Here is a 19,021-nt window from a genome sequence, read left to right on the forward strand (position 1 = left end):
AATGAGATGAGATCAGTGCTTAACACATAGTAGGCACTCGGCAAAGAGAGTTATTGCCAAAAGATACTTTTGATTACCCTCAAAACAATGTGTACTTTGTTTCCCTAAAGGACCAGACCCTATTTTGTTATGACAGTGATCTCCAAGCTTATCACCCTATATCCAGGCAGACCTGCTTCAGAGCTGCACCCACAGTAGTACCCTTTTCTCCATTGCACTAAGAAAAAAAAAAGGACATCATCTTAGTAAAATAAAGAATACCATTGGCCCAAGTGAGACATATGTGATTAGAGCACCATATTCAGAAGGATAATTAATCAAGTACTTTCCTCTGTTAGGCATACTTCCAGGGTACAGAAATGAGTATCTCATCGACTTAATACTATCCTCAAGGAGCTTACAGGCTAGTAAAGGTTATGCTCCCAGAAGTCAGCAATTTCTTACCCTGTTTCCTGGCTGCAGGGTGCAGACTGATTGTAAATATCACATCCTCTATTATTAGGGAACCAGGCAAGTAGAGTCCAAGAAGTGCTAGACAAATTCATCTCCCCAAGTAAGGCACATTTCAGAGCACACATTTTGACCTATTGATCATCCACCATGAGAAATGAGGTCTAGGTTAGTCCTAAGCAGTTAAGCTGTCTTTTCAATATAAAGCAGTATTTAAGTGGTTACAACTACTTCCCTTTTTGCACAATAAGAAATCACCATAGTATATCCAGTTCATGCTTATCCCTTACAGAGGATGGATTTTCACACAGCCTTTCACACTTTTACCCTTATGGCCAAAGAGTGGCTGCCCAGGGCCAGAGTTTCAGTTCATTGTTGTGACATATGAGCAAAACTATTTAGTTCAAACAGAATTTAAATGTATGGGCTTCATTGTACTAGCATTATCTTCTAACCACCAAGCCTAGCAACCACAGGCCACAGAATCCAATAGTGGATACAAGGGTAGTGAATGGGGCAATTAGGGGGCACTTCCCAGAAGGAAAACAAGAAGGGCATGAGGAGGGAGCAGCACAGGCCATGGACCCCATTATAGGAACTCACTGCAGTGACAAGTGGGCTGATGGGGCTGAGAGATTATACTAGGTGGGAGACATCCTGTACTGGGAGAAGGGTCCAGTCATTCAATTTGTTTCTATGAATCATTGGGTAACTATGAAGCAGTTACCTAATTCATTCAGGAGCAGAATGAATAACTGGATAAAGTGAATTATAAATGTCAAGTATCTATCATTGTTAATAAACATTTCTCATAAGGGAAGGACATAGGACTGACTCCTCAATCTCTCAGGTAGGAATGGGTGGGAATTGACTGCTTTACATCTCCTTACCTAGAAATTCTATAGCTATTGCCCTGGGGTATCTGAAGTGATAAATGCTCAACTAAAGGATGCAGAAGCCAAAGGAGGATGGGATTAATAAATGCCAGAACATTTATGTATCTATCATTTCCGAAGAATTTCTGCTGCTCTCTGTACTCTACATCCATTCAATAATTACAACAAGCTTTATTTGGGGGAAGAAAACCTCTCGATTTACTCTTAGCCAAGTGAAGAGGGTACCAGATTTGCACCGATACCTTGGTGTCTCCTCATGCCTAATGTAACAAGCAGGCTTAAGGATAACCAGTGTTATTGAGGATATGATTAAGAAAAGAGAAGGCAGCCTCAGGCCCTCAAGCTTTTCCCACTCCCTGGCATGTCCATGGTTATAACCTCTTACGTTAACTTTAGGATGCTGTCCCTAGTTATAATGCCAACCTCCAAGGAAGGGTAACTTGTTGGGTTACAATGTCATTGACATTCTAGTATGACTAAAAGTCAGAGAGCAGGGCCTTATGGAGGGGAGGATGGGATGATGTGGGCAAAGTGGTCACGTCCCGAAGCTACTTAGAAGAAAATATCAATGCAGGGGTCATGGGCAGATATTTTGTATTACAAAGTTTTAAGGGCAATTTATTAGTTGATTAGGATGATTTTCAACATCCCTGCCTCTTTCAGACCCATCTTTTGCCAACATTTTAATTCCAACTTAAATACCCAAACACACTCACACACTCCTCTATCTCCCTCCTCACTAACTTCTGAAAATTTGTTTTATACCTATATAAAATTTGGGGAAAATACTATTTTTCTCCCTTTCAAGTTTAGTCTCAGCCTACTTTTACTAGGCATTTCATCACCTTCTTTACAAATTTTGACACTGTAGAGGAATGAAGTTCATTGACTTCTTTTCAGTTTTTAATGACTCTATTTTATCTTTCCTCAGTTTTCCAATAAATAGGTAATTGCTTAGTGACTAAGTGAGCACACTATACTCAGCAGTTCTAACACAACAGAAACCTGGAGCTTAGAAACCCTTTATGCAGAAGACCCATTTTATGTTGGTAACAATTGCAGTATTTTCTCATGAATCTTCTGAATGGGCAAACCTTCAACTCTAAGTGTGAATTGGATTACTAAAAATGGTCAAAATTCATTCAAAATCAAGACTAGTGATCATGCAGAATAACACTGGTTTTTCCAAACTCTGCTTTTATGGAGGTTAGGAAGGTCTACAGCATAGACACTGGGTACCATTCTCATCCAGTATCCTGCCAATGTTTTACATACCAAGTTTCTGGAGTCAACCTGCCCTGGGCACAACTGAAGTGAATCCTGCTTCTCTCATTGCCTCTAGAGCCCCTAACTTAACTACTGAGATAAGTCAGAACTTTTTTTGATGATTCCCATAGCCTTACTTCCTTCTGGGTCCTGCCTTTAGAATCAAATTATTATTTCCGAATGTGAACTCAAAGACCCTTTATTAATCTCCAATCCACAGCTTCCTGCTCCAGTACAGCCGGCTAAATGGCCATTCCCAGTCCAATAATTCCCTTTCTGTTTCTATGCTCTTGTAAACCTTGCAGACATATTAGAACCATTTGAGAGGAGTTTTTTTAAAAAATACAGGTCCTATCCCAGACCAATTAAATCATGCCAGGGTGGGCCCTGGCATGGATATATATTTTTTAAGCTCCCGAGGTCATTCTAATATTCAGCCAAGTCTCTGAGAACAAATTTGTTATTCCTCATATCCTGTCTCAGCCCCATCAACTCACAAAAATCCTAAATTATTACTTCTCAGCTAATGACATAAATGTATGATTGACTTAATATTCTTGTTCATTGTTTTTATCCTGCTGTTTATTCATGGACTTGACTCTATAGATTTTTTTTAATAAAATTTAAAAAAAAATAGTGACTCAAGGCAGAGAACTGACTTGATATACGTAGCCTTATGTACCTCCTTAATTTTAAATTCTGCTTGTTTAACCCAACCTCTCCAGTAGTATGTTCGCCTTTCTGACCCTGTTAATTCTCCATATACATAAAATTTGTTATCTTACATAAGTTGCTGGTAGAAGTTAACACATTATATAGGCCAACTGACATTTTCTGCATTCAACTTTGTTTTCAGCCTCTGCCTACAACATAATTCTGCTTCTGCCACTGGTCCCCTAACTGCACTCTTTGTCCAGTACGGACAAAGTGGAAGTGAAGAAATGACTAATGTCCAGTTTGAATGACGATCAGCACCAAAAAAATCCAGGGAATTGTACAACTGGCCAACAAGTACTTTCTTCTAATGTCTACAATAGGTTTCAGAGTACTTTGAATATCTTTCTTCATTCAATCCTCACACCACCTATGTAAATTAGATAAAGCCAGTATTATCTTCACACTACAGATGAGAAAACTGAAAGCAAGATTAGAACGCTGGCCTCCCAAATTCTATTCCAGGACCTTTTTCATTACAATAATCCTTATTCTTATAAAAGCATTAAACTTACCTTTTAAGGAATGTTATTGAATGACACAAAATTTATAGGGAAATACAATCACTGAATTAATCCACCATCCTAGCACAGTCATTGTTATTTTGGTGTGTTTTCATTTTCTTATGCTTTTTTTAAAAAAAATGAATCAAATGCATACTGTGTACATATTTAAAATAAAATTTTATACTTTTGCTACAACTTTGTCAGTTTGTGTGGCTTTGGAACAATTACAACATGGTTAGAATGTAACTTTTTATTCTCAAATAATTCATACCTCTCAGAAGTATTTATTCTGCTGTGTTGGAGCAATCACTCAATAGGGTAGAACCAGACAAGGAAAACAGGACCTGGAAAGTAAAATATTAAATCCTATAGAGTTGGAAGGGACCTTATATTACCATTTTGTTAAATTTCCACATTAGGAATAGGAAAATGAGATCTTCAAAAGTTTCCACTATACAGTTACTCACTGAGCATCCATGTGCCTAACAGCATGTAGCACCATGAGGGATAAAAAACAAGACATGACTCTGTTTCTGGGTAGCTTGATTTTGACTTGTTTCAAGATTTTGTAGTGAACACTGGCTTTGCTAATAAACAAACAGAACCACATAACCCAATGAGGTTTTATCAAAGATTTTATTTGAAATATAACCTGGCAGTCTTTGAGAGCATTGCAGCACACTGCTTTTGAGGCTTCTCTGATTGGGCTGTCTTCTTTGGTGGATAGCTGGTATTATAATTTTTTGTTTTTAAGAGGCTAGTTAATTGACCAAATTGACATACAATTATTCTCTCTGTGTGTATGACTATGGCCAGAGCTACTCATTTAAAAAGAAACTGGAGCAGGGCTAGAAAGGGAGGAATGACACCCTAGAAATTGACAAATTACTCCTTTACAAGATACTTAACAGCACTTTCTAGGTCCTGTGTGCAAGGGACAGTAGGTTCTGGTGTATGATAGAGAATATGAAGTAGAAGCCTTTTAAGGAAACCTGATAAAGGTTAAAAGATATTCTCTCCTTTCCTGGTAGCTCTAGAAATGCTATACTGTGCCACCATCTGCCCATTCCCAAATGAATCTAGCAAGCCCACAGATCCTGGTGCAGTAGCCATGTGACTTGCCTTCCCCACTACAGCTGACTAAACTAGAATGAACATGTAACCCAAGGGCAACCAATCCAAGGGTTGGCTGGAAACTTCTGGGCCCTGGTATTGAAAGAAGAGCTGGGCCAGATTTCCTACATTAGAACTTGAACTAAGAAAAACAAGAGAATGAGAGCTACACACTGTCATGGCACATAGGTACTTACAGAAGCTGTGAGGTACAGAAAAGATATAGTAAAAAAATAAGCTAAATGGAAGCAAAAGAAATCAGAAGGCAAAAAGCTGAGACATCAAGTGATCATGTGCTCAACAAGAGACAGAGAGACCAGCCACTTCTGTAGCCTCAGTTCTTGACACTTTCCACTTCAGAATCAATCCAGCTTTACTCTCTGCTTGGTCCCGTAAAATCTTTCTTGATAGCTGTAATACTGAGCACCTTCTGTGTGTTGGGCTTTGTGCTAAGCACTTTATATAGGTTTCCTCCTAAACTCTAACACCTCTGAGACATAGGTATTATAATCCCTATTTTACAGATACGGAAACTAAGGTGCAAGATGGTTAAATGTATCAGTTATGTTACTTATGATAAACCCAGGATTAGAATCCAGGCCCAACCCGAGAGTTCATGCTCTTAACCATTAAACTGTACTCACCCACATGTATCTTACATTAAGACCTTGTGCACTCACTCACCCCCACCCCCCACTCTCCAAGGTGACCTAATTTGAGTATCTTTGTTTGTAAGAGCCTGACAGTTTCCAATACAAAGAATGGCCTCTGTGTACAAATCCTAAAAGAAGTGGTGACTGCTGCCTTTGCTAAAGATAAAGAACTGTAGTGAACAAAATACAGTCACAGGTATCTATCAAGTACACATAAAAAACATAAATATGATGATATCAGAGGTTCTCTTCCATAAGAATCTCTTTTTTCAAATATTTGCTTTTACTCATTGCTACTCAGGAGTCCTCGGGCAGATACTGAGGATGATTTTGTTGTCTAATATGCTAAGATATGGGGGAGGGCACTGCCCCTTCTCAAGAGGAAACTGAGGATGGATGAAGTATTTGGGATCTCTATCCCATTTGGGATGAACAGATAAAGGAGCTCAGGTCCTTTTTAACAATAAGGCTTTTGCAGACAGACAGTGAATATTTGTTATTTGCCAGTAAGTGAGTCTGGCCCTGGTAGATAGGCATGGACACCCACATCTCTTGAAAATGCTCTGAAGAGAAGCCCAACAGAGTCCCCAGTAAGAACTTGGCAGACTTTATTGTTAATGAGGGAAGCTATGTTGAACACAGCTAGAGCCTGACTAATGTGTCTCCAGTATCAAGCCAGCAAAAAAGGACTGGAGTCATCTTTTACTTTCTAATCAAGCAATCAACTTCCATTTACTTTCAGATCTGTGGTTGAACTAGAGGTTCATCTCTAATGGTGAAAAACCTAGTAAGCAAAGAGTGCATCAGGTTATGTTCAACACCTGGATCCACTGACGATTCCAACATTTGAAAAAGGTCAAGGAGATGGTGTCTACGACAGTACAGACTCCTTAGCTCAGAGGGCAGACCGATGAAAAGCACATTTCTGGGTTTTCCTATGTCCTATCTTGTCTGGTAATGGCAACCAAACCTCAGCCAAACATCAGATACTTCTTCAACTCCACAATTAAATACACACCTTATCAGAAGCCCACAATGGACCCATTCTGTGAAAGTTTAGCTTATCCTCCCCATGGATCCATTTATTATACAACTTTGAATCTTAAGTCAACTCTTTACAGCTGGCCTGGAGTTCTATCTAGTGGGGGACTGATGGAGGGAAAGGAGAAGAGAATGTATAACAGTTGAATTCCCTAGTTTATACCAGGGCTGAAGATTATGTAATACCTATTTCTATCTTTCTGGGATGGCCTGCACATTCCCTTTCATTCAGCTTCTGGCTCTTGCTTAAAATGGCTGGGTATTTACACTGTGTTCACTCTCTGCCAAAGTTTGGGTCACTGTTGGCTACAGTTCCTTCCAGAAGGGGCTGTGGGATCAATCTGCAGCATTTTTATCTACAGGTCTCTGTCTTTGGTAAGCTGTGTGCTCAGTAAATCACTGAGTAAAAAGAAATTTTAGATGTTATCTACTCCAACATGAAACCTAGCATACCGTGGCAAATGCTTGAATCCATTCAGAAAAGGGAGCTCCTGCTCTAAAGATAGTACCTTCATTCTTCACCCTTTTCATGAGGGAAATCAAGGTACAAAACAGAGCTGATTCTCATACTGAAGTTCCTGGTGAGTCACCAATGAAGCCAGAATCATGGCTTTGAGATTCCCAGAACCTCTGAGTTTTTCCACAGTAAGGGTTGATTCTGGCTAGAAAGTCTTAATCCTAATATGCCAGGGTTCTGCCCATCTTCTGTCTTGCTTTGTTCTTTACCCTTTGGTCTTTTCATCGCTTTCAGACTCTAACTTATGACAGCACACTAGGTCCCACACATTTCTTACATCTCCCATGGTTCCTGGTATTGTGAAGGGCATGTAGCAAATGTTTTAGAAATGTGATTATCCTGAAGAGCAGCATGTTCGGACAGAGCCTTCACAGGAGCAAAGCTAGCTAGGGTAACCCTTTTTCCTAGTGTGGCTATGCATCGCTTGACGGGGTGAAGGTTGGGTGAGATAAAAAGGGAAAAAATGGACCCCTCTCTTATTATTTCATAAAGAAAGTGTCTTGCCAAAATACTTGCAGACCTTGTTCCAGGCATCTTAGGAAAATTCAGGGTAGATGAGAGCTCAGGAATAAACAGCTTTTTTGCCCAATATTTATTGCTTCTTCCTTCTCTTCCTGTCTTCTACCTCAGGCTCCAAGTAAGAGTAAAACAATAAATCAAATTGATTTCAGTCAAGTTTCAGCAAGAATTTCTCTGCTTTGATTCAGCTGACTAATTTGGCTTTACCTGGAAAGAAGCCAGAGATATAGACAGGATTTTGACAGGAGAAGGAATCTATCACAAGTTTAATTTTTAAAAAAATTTTTCTAGAGGCGCATCTTTTTCCTTCCAAAGGCCTCATTCTGCAGATGAAAATTTGAGATCTGTAAATGCAAAGGGACTTATAGCCAGTCACAAAGCCACTTAGGTGTAGGATCAAACTCAGATGCTCCCAAGTGATTGAATGACCCTGACAAAAGAACACATGGTAGCCCAAGTCCCTAAAAGCAAAACAAGCAGGAACAGGCTGTCCTTGTCTTTGGCTGAGTCTTAGCTCTCAGTTATCTAAGGAAATTCCTCAATCTGTCCATTGCTGATGGGGTAGAGTCAGATGGGGTGAACATACAAACTCCTTGATGGCTCAAGAGAGTTCTATTACAACACTATTATCTCACTACTTAGGAAATGAAAGACGAAAGTCCACTGGTGCTTTCTGAAACTCCATAATGTTTCTAGGAAGTTCTGTGATCTTTTCTGCTGATGACTGTCTAGAATATCAGACATCAGGAATGGAAAAGCCAGCTTATTGGCTTGAAAAAGGTAACAAATAATTTGATGTAAAGGACTCCAAGAAATGGTTCAGACACAAATTTTAGGAGTTCTGTCACTGATGTGCCAGAAATTTCTGTGGGATCTCTTTTAAAGCTGCGACTTAAACAGTGATCCTAGGACACTGGCAAATGTTTCCAGAGGTTTAAATGCCCAGAAAAGCCTGAATGCTTCAATTCAAGCCAGTAAAAGTTAAGAGCTGTTTTCCTTAAGAAGCTTTTAAAGTCAGATTTCTTCTTCACCCAATATTAAACAAAATGTATTACAGGAATTAATCTAGTAAGCATAGGAAGGCAGTCTTGAACTATCACATTACATAGAAAGGCAGCTATGTAAGTTTGTGAACAGATCTCACTGATATCAAGAGACAATTATGGAATAATATAAACAATGGCTTAACAGCACTTTCTTAAATAATCACCATAATCTATCAAGGAATTAATGAAAGGCTTTAAACATTCTCATGCCTTACAATGGGCTTCAAGCTTTGGAGGCTCTTCCTGTGCACCAGCCTCTACCTAGAGTCACATATGATTATCAAGCTATTATCCTATAATAGATTACCAGTGGCTAAATCTTGCTTTTCAACCTTGTTGTAACATTCTTGTAACTTCTGCTTATGTAATACCTTTGGAAAGACAGAGATGCTGGGTTCCTTTCCAAGTCTTTCTGAGCTTCACAATGTGGTATTTTTGTAATGTTGTGAAGTTTCAAACTCCAGCATGTGCCTAGTCAAGTGTGTAGGACCCCAAATTCATTAACATGCCAGATAATAATTATTGTGAGAAGTAGAGGGACTCATGGGCTTTCTCTTGGATTTTTTGTCCTTTTGCAAGCATGGATAACCACAAAATGACAAGTTTTACAAAACTGCCCCTCCACTCCCTTCTCCATACCACTGGTTGGCCTCCAGGCCTTCAGTGTTTACTCCTAGGCCAGAGGTTTCAAGCCCAGTTAAGAGGGGACCTGGTGGGTCAGGTGGCTGTCCGGATGGGTTTCTATCATCCCCACAGCCTCCACTGTGGCCCGACCGCAGGTGGTCCTTGAGTGTCTGTTTGTAGCGAAAGCTTCTGCCACAGTAGGAACAGGGGTAGGGCCGCTCGCCTGTGTGGATACGCTGGTGTTTCATGAGATGGTGCTTCCGGATGAAACTCTTGCCACAGTGAGCACAGCTGAAGGGCCGCTCTCCTGTGTGCAACCGCCGGTGGTTCAGTAGGTGCTCCTTGCGCATAAAGCTCTTACTGCAGTCAGTGCATGGGTAAGGACGCTCACCTGTGTGAATCATCTGGTGGCGAATCAGAGCCGAGTGACCATTGAAGTCAATGCCACACTGAGGGCAGGAGAAAGGCCGCTCCTGCGCATGACCCCGTTGATGGAGTAGGAGGCTGATTTTCAGACTGAAGCTCCTGCCACATTGGGTACAGCGGAAGGGTCTCTCACTTGCATGAGCTCGTCGGTGGCTAGTGAGGCGGGCCTGGTCAGCAAAGCGCTTAGGACAATCAGGACAGGGGAAAGGGCGCTCAGTACTATTATGGACCCGAAGGTGGTAGGTGAGTCTTGATGGGTGAGTAAAAGTCCTGGCACAGTGTGGGCAGGTGGGGGGTGTCTCATTGGCATGTTCCTGGGAGTTACTGCTAAGCTCAGCCTGCTCAGGAAAGTGCTTAGGGCACTGGACACAGGATAAGGGGTGCTCACCAGTGTGGCTACATTCATGAGTTAGCAACATGTCTTGGTTGAAACTCTTGCCACAGTGGTGGCATGAGAATACCTGCTCTCTAGCTGGAGGTGGAAGAGGGTAACTACTCAATTGAGTAAAAGTCACTGTTCCCTCAGAGGCTTCAGCCAGGTCAGTCGCTGGACGTCCAAAAGGTGTCACGGATGCAGACTGCTGTCTTTTGAAAGCCACATCTGAAAAAGTATCCTTTGCTGCTGCTGGTGGGGAAGAGAAGGTGACTGGAATCTCAGGGCACAATGAGGCCCTAGCAAGGCCTTCAGCTTTAACCACAAGCTCTTCATCTGAAAGAAAGAACTTAAGAGTTATATCTGTAAGCTACTATCTCACCAGCAACTCTCATGTATCCCTGCTCAGCTCTACAAGATTGCTCTGTGCTCTTAAGTGGCTCAGAAAATAAACTTAGCGGAGGGCTGAGATTAAGAATCAAGGCATTTATATTCCCTGCGACAGATCATCAGACAATTCAATATTGTCCCTCTTAGATGTTCCCTGTTTGGAATAGGAAAATCTTAGGTATCAATTTTCCAACATTACTTTCAATAGATTTCATTTTTGCTTGAGACCTTTGAAAGATTCTTTGTTTTCTATTGTGATAAAGGCTAAAGTCGTGTATTTACCGACTTTCATTCCTCTCAATTCTACCAGATAAATCCTTTGCTATAGTCAGCTGTCTCTTTATTTTCCCTGAAAATAAAGTACACATTTTGTGTAATTCTGCACCTTTGCTCATTTTATCTTCCTTTTGGTGGAATGCATTTGTCTCCTCCCTTTCCCAAATTATATACAGCCATATTGTATCAATTTCCTAAGGTCTGACCCTGGCTTCACATGCTTCTACAGGCCTTCTCTAAATTCCTAAATTAAAACTGATATATCTTCTCCAAACTTCTCATTTCTTTTATATAAATCATCCATCCCACAAATTCTGGCACTAACAATAGGTATGCCCCCTATTGTTAAATGTTCCCCTGTAAGTTTCCTGAATAACAGAAACTCTTTATTTTTCATTTGCACTTCTCAGAGTATAAAAGAACAAAGAGCATAAGAAATATTAAAAACATGTTGCATAAACTATTGGGTTCCTTCTGACCTTGAGATTCTGCCTTTTATAATTCACATACAAATACAGACTATAGGTAGAGACGGTGCTAAATCTCTTTGGAGGAAGATATTTCTGTTTCTTCTCCCATCATTGTTTTTTCTTTTACTGAGGGAGGGCTCTTAGTTAACATTCCCATTTGCTCCTTACCAATGATATTTCTGTCTCCATTGCCCTCTCCCAACCTTTTGTTCTCTCCTTTCTATTTGATTTTCAAATGTTCTTCTATCCTTCCCCATTCTAATACTTTTGGTCCATCTGTATGCATTTATTTTTCTTCCTCTTGACAATTCTATATTGTTTTTCCACTTAAGAGTGTGTTTTCTTGCTTACAATTTATATTAGCAGCATTTTAAAATTTCATTTCTAACTTATTAATTCTGAGTCTGCCTCCCTCCTCCTCCATTCTTCTCCCACTTCCTTGCCTCCACAACCCCATTTTATCTGCTGTTTCTTCAGTCAGTACCGGCATGAACAGGATCTGAGTATGAAAACTGCTTCAATGTATTACTCACCAGCATAGGTACTTTTGTATATGTCACTCTCCTTGGACTCCTGTGGGACCCCAGTCTGAGGCTCCTCCTCTTGTTTAATCCAGGACAAAATGTCCGAGGTTGAAATACCAGGTTCTATTTATGGGAAAAAGAAGAGAATGGCCTTCAGGGACTTGAATCAGAAAGTAAAATTAATCATGTTAGTTTGCTGAACACTGTTTTACTCAAATGTGTATTTTTTGTTTTATATTTTCATGTTTTCTTTTTTAAAAACTTTTTATTTTGAAATAATTTCATACTTACTGGACAATTGCAAAAATAACATAAAACTCGTACAAAAAACTGCAACATACCCCCCACCCAGATACCCAGATACAACTTTTAACATTTTATTCATCAAGTATTTAGTTCTATCTTAAGTACAACAACAAAAATGAACCAGCCTTTTAAAAAATGCATACAAACTCTAGGGAACCAGTTCAAAATGAAACCAAATTGATATATTTTTGCATGACATAATCAGCTTGATTCTCTATTTTCAACGAGACCATTTTAAAACAAATTCACAATCTTTATTTTGGAGATGGCACCCTGTTATAACATGGAATCAATGGTACCTTGCATTATAATAGCTCTTTTTCACCTTTTTTCTCTTATAATACTTTTATGAAATAATAAAGCAAGGAATATTTTCCCCATTTAAGTAGAGGAGCCATTGATATTAAATGGTAAAATACCTTGATGTCAAAGATTTGCTTTAAAATACCCCAGAAAAAAAAAGAAGAGAAACAAGGTTGATCAAAAAAGTACTTTTAAAAGTTAATTAAAAAACAAATACATTTCCAGAATTAAAAAGCCAGGTCAGTGCATATAATTTTGCCTAAGAGTCTCCCCCTGAGTACCTCTTTGCTGCTCAGATGTGCCCCACCCCCCCTCTCTAAGTCACCTTGGCACGTGAACTCACTGCCCTCCTCCCTACGTGGAACCTGACTCTCAGGGGTGTAAAACTCCCTGGCCAACGCAGGATATGACTCCCGGGGATGAATCTGGACCTCACATCATGGGATTAAGAATATCTTCTTGACCAAAAGGGGGTTGCGAAATGAAACGAAATAAAGTTTCAGTGGCTGACAGATTTCAAATGGAGTAGAGAGGTCACCCTGGTGGACATTCTTATACACTATATAGATAACACCTCTTAGGTTTTTTAATATATATATACACACACATATATATATATATATATATATATTTTTTTAATTGTGATTGTTCACATACCATACAACTATCCAAAGATCCAAAGTATACAATCAATTGCCCACAGTACCATCATACAGCTGTGCATCAATCAACACAATTTTTTTTTCAATTTTTAGAACATTTTCATTACTCCAGAAAAGAAATAAAGACAAGAAAAGGAAACTCAAATCCTCCCATACTCCTAACACACCCCCCTCCATTACTGATTCATAGTTTGGTATAGTGCATTTGTTACTGTTGATGAAGGAATGTTAAAATACTACTAACTGTATATATAGTTTGCAATAGGTATATATTTTTTCCTATATGCCTCTCTATTATTAATTTCTAGTTATAGTGTCATAAATTTGTCTAGTTCATGAAAGAGCTTTCTAATATTTGTATAGTCAATCACAAACATTGTACATCACAGGATTCACTGTTTTATACATTCCCATCTTTTAACTTCCAACTTTCCTTCTGGTGACCTACATGACTCTGAGCTTCCCCTTTCCACCACATTCACACACCATTCAGCACTATTAGTTATTCTCACAACATGTTACCATCACCCCTGTCCATTTCCAAATGTTTAAGCTCACCCTAGTTGAACTTAAAAACTCATAATAAGCAACCACTCCCCATTCTTTAGCCTCATTCTATATCCTGGTAACTTATATTTCACAGCTATGAGTTTACATATTATAATTAGTTTGTATCAGTGAGACTGCAATATTTGCCTTTATGTGTCTGTCTTATTTCACTCAATATAGTGCCATCAAGGTTTCTTCATCAACCCATTTCTTTCAAGATAGTTTTGTTCAGACACCATGCATTCCGTCCGAAGTAAACAATAGATGGTTCCCTGTATAGTCATGTATTTATGTACTCAGCACCATCGCCACTATCTATATAAGGACATCTCCATTTCTTCCACAAAGGAGGAACATTCAAAGAAGGCAGACAGACAAAAGAAAAAGAAAAGAGAAAGAGAGAGAGAGAGAGAGAGAGAGAGAGAGAGAGAGAGAGAGAAACGAAAACAAAAAAACACAAAACTTCACAGCTAGAAAGCAACAAAAGGAAAGACAGCATTAACCTAAAGTAGAATAAAGAGTCAGACAACATCACCAATGCCAGGAGTCCCATACCTTCCCCTATTCTGCCCCCCCCCCATATGCATTTAGGTTTTGGTATATTGCCTTTCTTATATTAAAGAGAGCATAATACGTTTCCATAAACTATAGTCTCTAGTTTTCATTGATTTTATTTCCCCCCAATCCCACCCTATTTTTAACACCTTGCAATGTTGATATTCATCTATTCTACCTCATGTAAAAACATATTTGTACCTTTTAGTACAATCATTTAGCACCCTAGGTTTCCCTGAGTTACACAGTCCCAGTATTTATCCTTTGTCTTTTGTTCTGGTGTCTCACATGGTCCCAACTTTCCTCTTTCAACCATACTCACAGTCATCTTTGTTCAGTATACTTACACTGCTGTGCTACTATCTCCCAAAACTGTGTTCCAAACCTCTCACTCCTGTCTTTTCTTTTCTGTCTGCAGTGCTTCCTTTAGTGTTTCCTGTAGAGCATGTATCTTGTTCACAAACTATGTCATTGTCTGTGTCAGAGAATATTTTAAGCTCTCCCTCATATTTGAAGGATAGTTTTGCTGGATATAGGATTCTTGGCTGGTGATTTTTCTCTTTCAGTATCTTAAATATACCACAACACTTCCTTCTTGCCTCCATGGTTCCTACTGAGAAATCTGCACATAGTCTTATCAAGCTTCCTTTGTATGTGATGGATTGCTTTTCTCTTGCTGCTTTCAGGATTCTCTCTTTATCTCTGACATTTGATAATCTGATTAAGTGTCTTCGTGTAGGCCTATTCAGATCTATTCTGTTTGTGGTTTGCTGCACTTGATCCATAATTTTACATCTTTCGTAAGACATGGGAAATTTTCATTGATTTTTTACTCTGTTATCGCTTCTGCCCCTTTTCCCTTCTCTTCTCCTTCTGGGACACCAATGACATGTACATTCTTGCTCTTTCTTTTGTCCTTAAGTTCCCAGAAACATTGCTTGTATTTTTCCATTCTTTTCTCTATCTGTTCTTTTGTGTGTAGGCTTTCAGGTGCCTTGTTTTCCAGTTCCTGAGTGTTTTCTTCTGCCTCTTGAGAACTGCTGTTGTATGTTTCCATTGTGTCTTTCATCTCTTGTGTTGTGGCTGTCATTTCCATAGATTCTGCCGGTTGGTTTCTCCAACTTTCAATTTCTACCTTATGTATGCCCAGTGTTTTCATCATATGGTTCATCTCTTTTGCCATATCTTCCCTAAACTTTTTGAATTGACTTAGTATTAGTTGTTTCAATTCCTATATCTCAGTTGAAGTGTAAGTTTGTTCCTTTGACTGGGCCATAACTTCATTTTTCTTAGTGAAGGTTGTATTTTTCTGTTGTCTAGGCATGGTTTCCTTGGTTACCCCAATCAGGTTTTCTCAGACCAGAATGGGCTCAGGTCCCAGAAGGAAGAAATACTCAGTATCCGGTTTCCCTGAGGGTGTGTCTTAGAAAACTGGTACACCCTGTGATGCTTCAGGTCACTGTGCTTTTCTGCTCAGCAGGTGGTGCCTGTCAGCCTGTACTCCAGACTGGTGTAAGGAGGTTGGCCCGTGGCTGTTTTCCCCCAGGATCTTTGGTCTGGTTCTGAATGGAAGGTGGGTAGTAGAGCTGGGCCCCACCCCTTTCCTGTTAGGGAAGACAACCCCTCTAGGGAGAGAGGTCATTAGTATTTGAATAGACTGCCTGTGCTATCTCCACCCTTGTCTGGTTCAGAGCACTGGGAACTGAAAATGGCTGAGGCTTTTTCCACTGAGCTGAAACAGGGACAGAAAGCCCCCTTCAGGGCCAGTCCACGGCCACCCTCTGGCTCTCGAAGGTTAGTCATCACCCAAAGCCTCTGTCTGTTTGTTGGGGATTCATAGCTCATAGCGAGCAGTCCACGCTTGTTAATTAAAATCCCAGTTGGAGCTCAGTTGAGCTATATTCGTTGCTGGGAGAGAGCTTCTCTCTAGCACCATGAGGTATTGCAGGTCGGGCTGTGGGGGGAGGAGCTCCCGGCTTGAATCCGCAGTTTTTACTTACAGATTTTATGCTGTGATCTCAGGCATTCCTCCCAATTCAAGTTGGTATATGATGAGTGGATGGTCAAGTTTGTCCCCCTGCAGTTATTCCAGATTATTTACTAGCTGTTCCTGGTTGTTTATTAGTTGTTCCAGGGGGATTAACTAGCTTCCACTCCTCTCTATGCCACCATCTTAGATCTTCCCCACCTCTTAGGTTTTAATGTATTGTAATAGCTAGAAGGAAATACTTGAAACTATCAAACTCCAACCCAGTACTCTGGACTCTTGAAGACAATTGTATAACAATGTAGCTTACAAGGGGTGACAGTGTGATTATGAAAACCTTGTGGATCGCACTCCCTTTATCTAGTGTATGGATGGATGAGTAGAAAAATGGGGACAAAAACTGGACGAAAAATAGGGTGGGATGGGGGGGATGATTTGGGTGTTCTTTTTTACTTTTATTTTTTATTCTTATTCTGATTCTTTCTGATGTAAGGAAAATATTCAAAAATAGATTGGGGTGATGAGTGCATGACTATATGATGGTACTGTGAACAGTTGATTGTACACCATGGATGTCTGTATGGTATGTGAATGTATTTCAATAAAACTGAATTTAATTAAAAAAAAAAAAAAAGAAGAAGAAGCTAGGTCAGTTGAGACACTGATTCTGATGCCCCAGAAACATTCTTTGCTGATTCCCAATTCTGGACTCTAAGGATTAGTCACTGTTTCCTGCATCCTGGGAGTTTGGAAATAATATTTGCAACTCCATCAAGTCTTGGGGATTCATCTTGAAAGAATAAAGCATAGCCTTCAAAGGTTTTGCACATAACTTGCCTCATTTGATCAGTATAGAAATTGTGCTTGCTATTCCAACCTAGGTTTCAAAGGCCTTTTTTGGCCGAAAAGGACAAGCTGGCAAGCTAACAGGGTCCAGAGAGTAAATAAATTCAAGCTCTCTATTTCAAGCTCAGTTATTTCTCAAAAAGGACTTGTAGGCAGATTGTGGTTTTATTCCTAACAAATGAACAGAACTTGCTGTTTTGCCCAATGACTTTTAAATCAATCAGAGACCACTGAAATCTAAAAGTGTGCTCAAAGCAGAATTAAGAGGTTGGATAAAACAAAGGCCCCCAAAACTGTCAAGTTAGGTTTAGAGCCTGGGAAAACAGATTTTAGTACATGTAGGAGGTTGTCTTTCCAACTTACTACTCTGAACTACAGCTGAGGCTGAAGTGTATTTAAACATAGCCCATCTTTGTCTTATTTTTACCCCAGATTTTACACACACACATTTACACACACACAGAAAAAGGCAGGAGGGGAGAACCTGGGTACAAGGAAGAGAATTTTAAAAATATATTTTGTGGTTATAACAATATGTATCTCAGAAACTTTGCTATTTTAACCATATTTGAGGGTACAATTCAGTGGCATTAATTACTTTTACAGTGTTGTACTACCATCAACACCACCCATTACCAAAACTTTTCCATTACCCAAACCAAAAACTCAGAACCTAACAGACAATAAATCCTCATACCCCCGTCAGATCCCCAGTCAACCCCTGAAAACCTGTAATCTACTTTCTGTCTCCATGAATTTGCTTCTTCTAGATATTTCATATAAACAGAATCATACAATATTTGTCCTTTTGTGTCTGAGTTATTTCAGAACTTCATTCCTTTTCATGGCTGAATATTCCCCTGTATGTATATACCACATTTTGTTTATCCATTCACATCTCTTGATGAATATTTGGGTACCTTCCACCTCTTGGCTATGGCAAACTACGCTGCTATGAACACTGGTACACAAGTATCTATTTGAATCCCTGTTTGCAATTTTTGGGGGTATATATTTAGGAGTGGTGTGCTAGTTTGTATATATTATGTCCCCCAGAAAAGGCCATATTCTTTGATGCAGTCTTGTGGAGGCAGACATATTAGCGTTGATTAGATTGGAATCCTTTGAGTGTTTCCATGGAGATGTGACCCACCCAACTGTGAGTGACACCTTGGATTAGGGTGTGACCTTTTGATTGAACGTTTCCATGGAGGTGTGGCTCCACCCATTCAGCGTGGATCATTATTGGATCACTGGAGAACTCTAAAAAGAGCCACACAGGCCCAGACGCTGCTGCAGCCTAGAGAGGATCATCCTGGGAAAAAGCCATTTTGAAACAAGAACTCCAGAGCAGATGCCAGCCATGTGCCTTCCCAGCTAACAGAGGTTTTCTGGATGCCATTGGCCATCCTCCAGTGAAGGTACCCGATTGTTGAAGCCTTACCTTGGACACTTTATGGCTTTAAGACTGTAACCGTGAAATGAAATAAACCCCCTTTTATAAAAGCCAATCCATTTCTGGTATTTTGCATCCTGGCAGCATTAGCAAACCAGAACAAGTGGAGTTGTTAGTTCATATGGTAATTCTATGTTTGACTTTTTTGAGGAAACATCAAACTGTTTTCTACAGCAGCTGCACCATTTTACATTTCCACCAGCAATGCACAAGTGTTCCAATTTCTCCACATAATAGCCATCTGGCTTTTAAGGGGTATCTCATGATTCTGATTTGCATTTTCCTAATGACTAATGATGTTGAGTCTCTTCATGTGTTTATCTTCTTTGGAGAAATGTCTAGTCAAGTCTTTTGCCCATTTATTAATTGGGTTGTCTTTTTGTTGTTGAGTTGTAAGAGTTCTTACATATTCTAGATATTAAACCTTTATGAGATAAATGGTTTCCAAATATTTTCTCCCATTCTCTGGGTTATCCTTTCTCTTTCTTGACAATGTCTTTTGATAAACAGAAGATTTTAATTGTAATGAAACCCAATTTATCTTTTCTTTTGT

General features: G+C 39.6%; 1 protein-coding gene across 1 annotated transcript in view; it reads right to left on the reverse strand.

Annotated features, from left to right (window-relative positions):
• Positions 1 to 4,451: 4,451 nt before the first annotated feature.
• The window catches only part of LOC119533942 (zinc finger protein 398), a 53,135-nt gene continuing 38,565 nt past the window's right edge, over positions 4,452 to 19,021 (reverse strand). Inside the window, exons 5-6 of the mRNA XM_037835905.1 lie at positions 11,814 to 11,927; positions 4,452 to 10,480 (exon numbers count right to left, since the gene is read on the reverse strand). Of these exons, the coding sequence (XP_037691833.1) occupies positions 9,327 to 10,480; positions 11,814 to 11,927 (1,268 nt within the window). The 3' untranslated portion in view covers positions 4,452 to 9,326. The remainder of the gene's footprint in view (positions 10,481 to 11,813; positions 11,928 to 19,021) is intronic.

The sequence above is a fragment of the Choloepus didactylus genome, chromosome 5 (assembly GCF_015220235.1).
Source record: "Choloepus didactylus isolate mChoDid1 chromosome 5, mChoDid1.pri, whole genome shotgun sequence".
Lineage (NCBI taxonomy): Eukaryota > Metazoa > Chordata > Mammalia > Pilosa > Megalonychidae > Choloepus > Choloepus didactylus.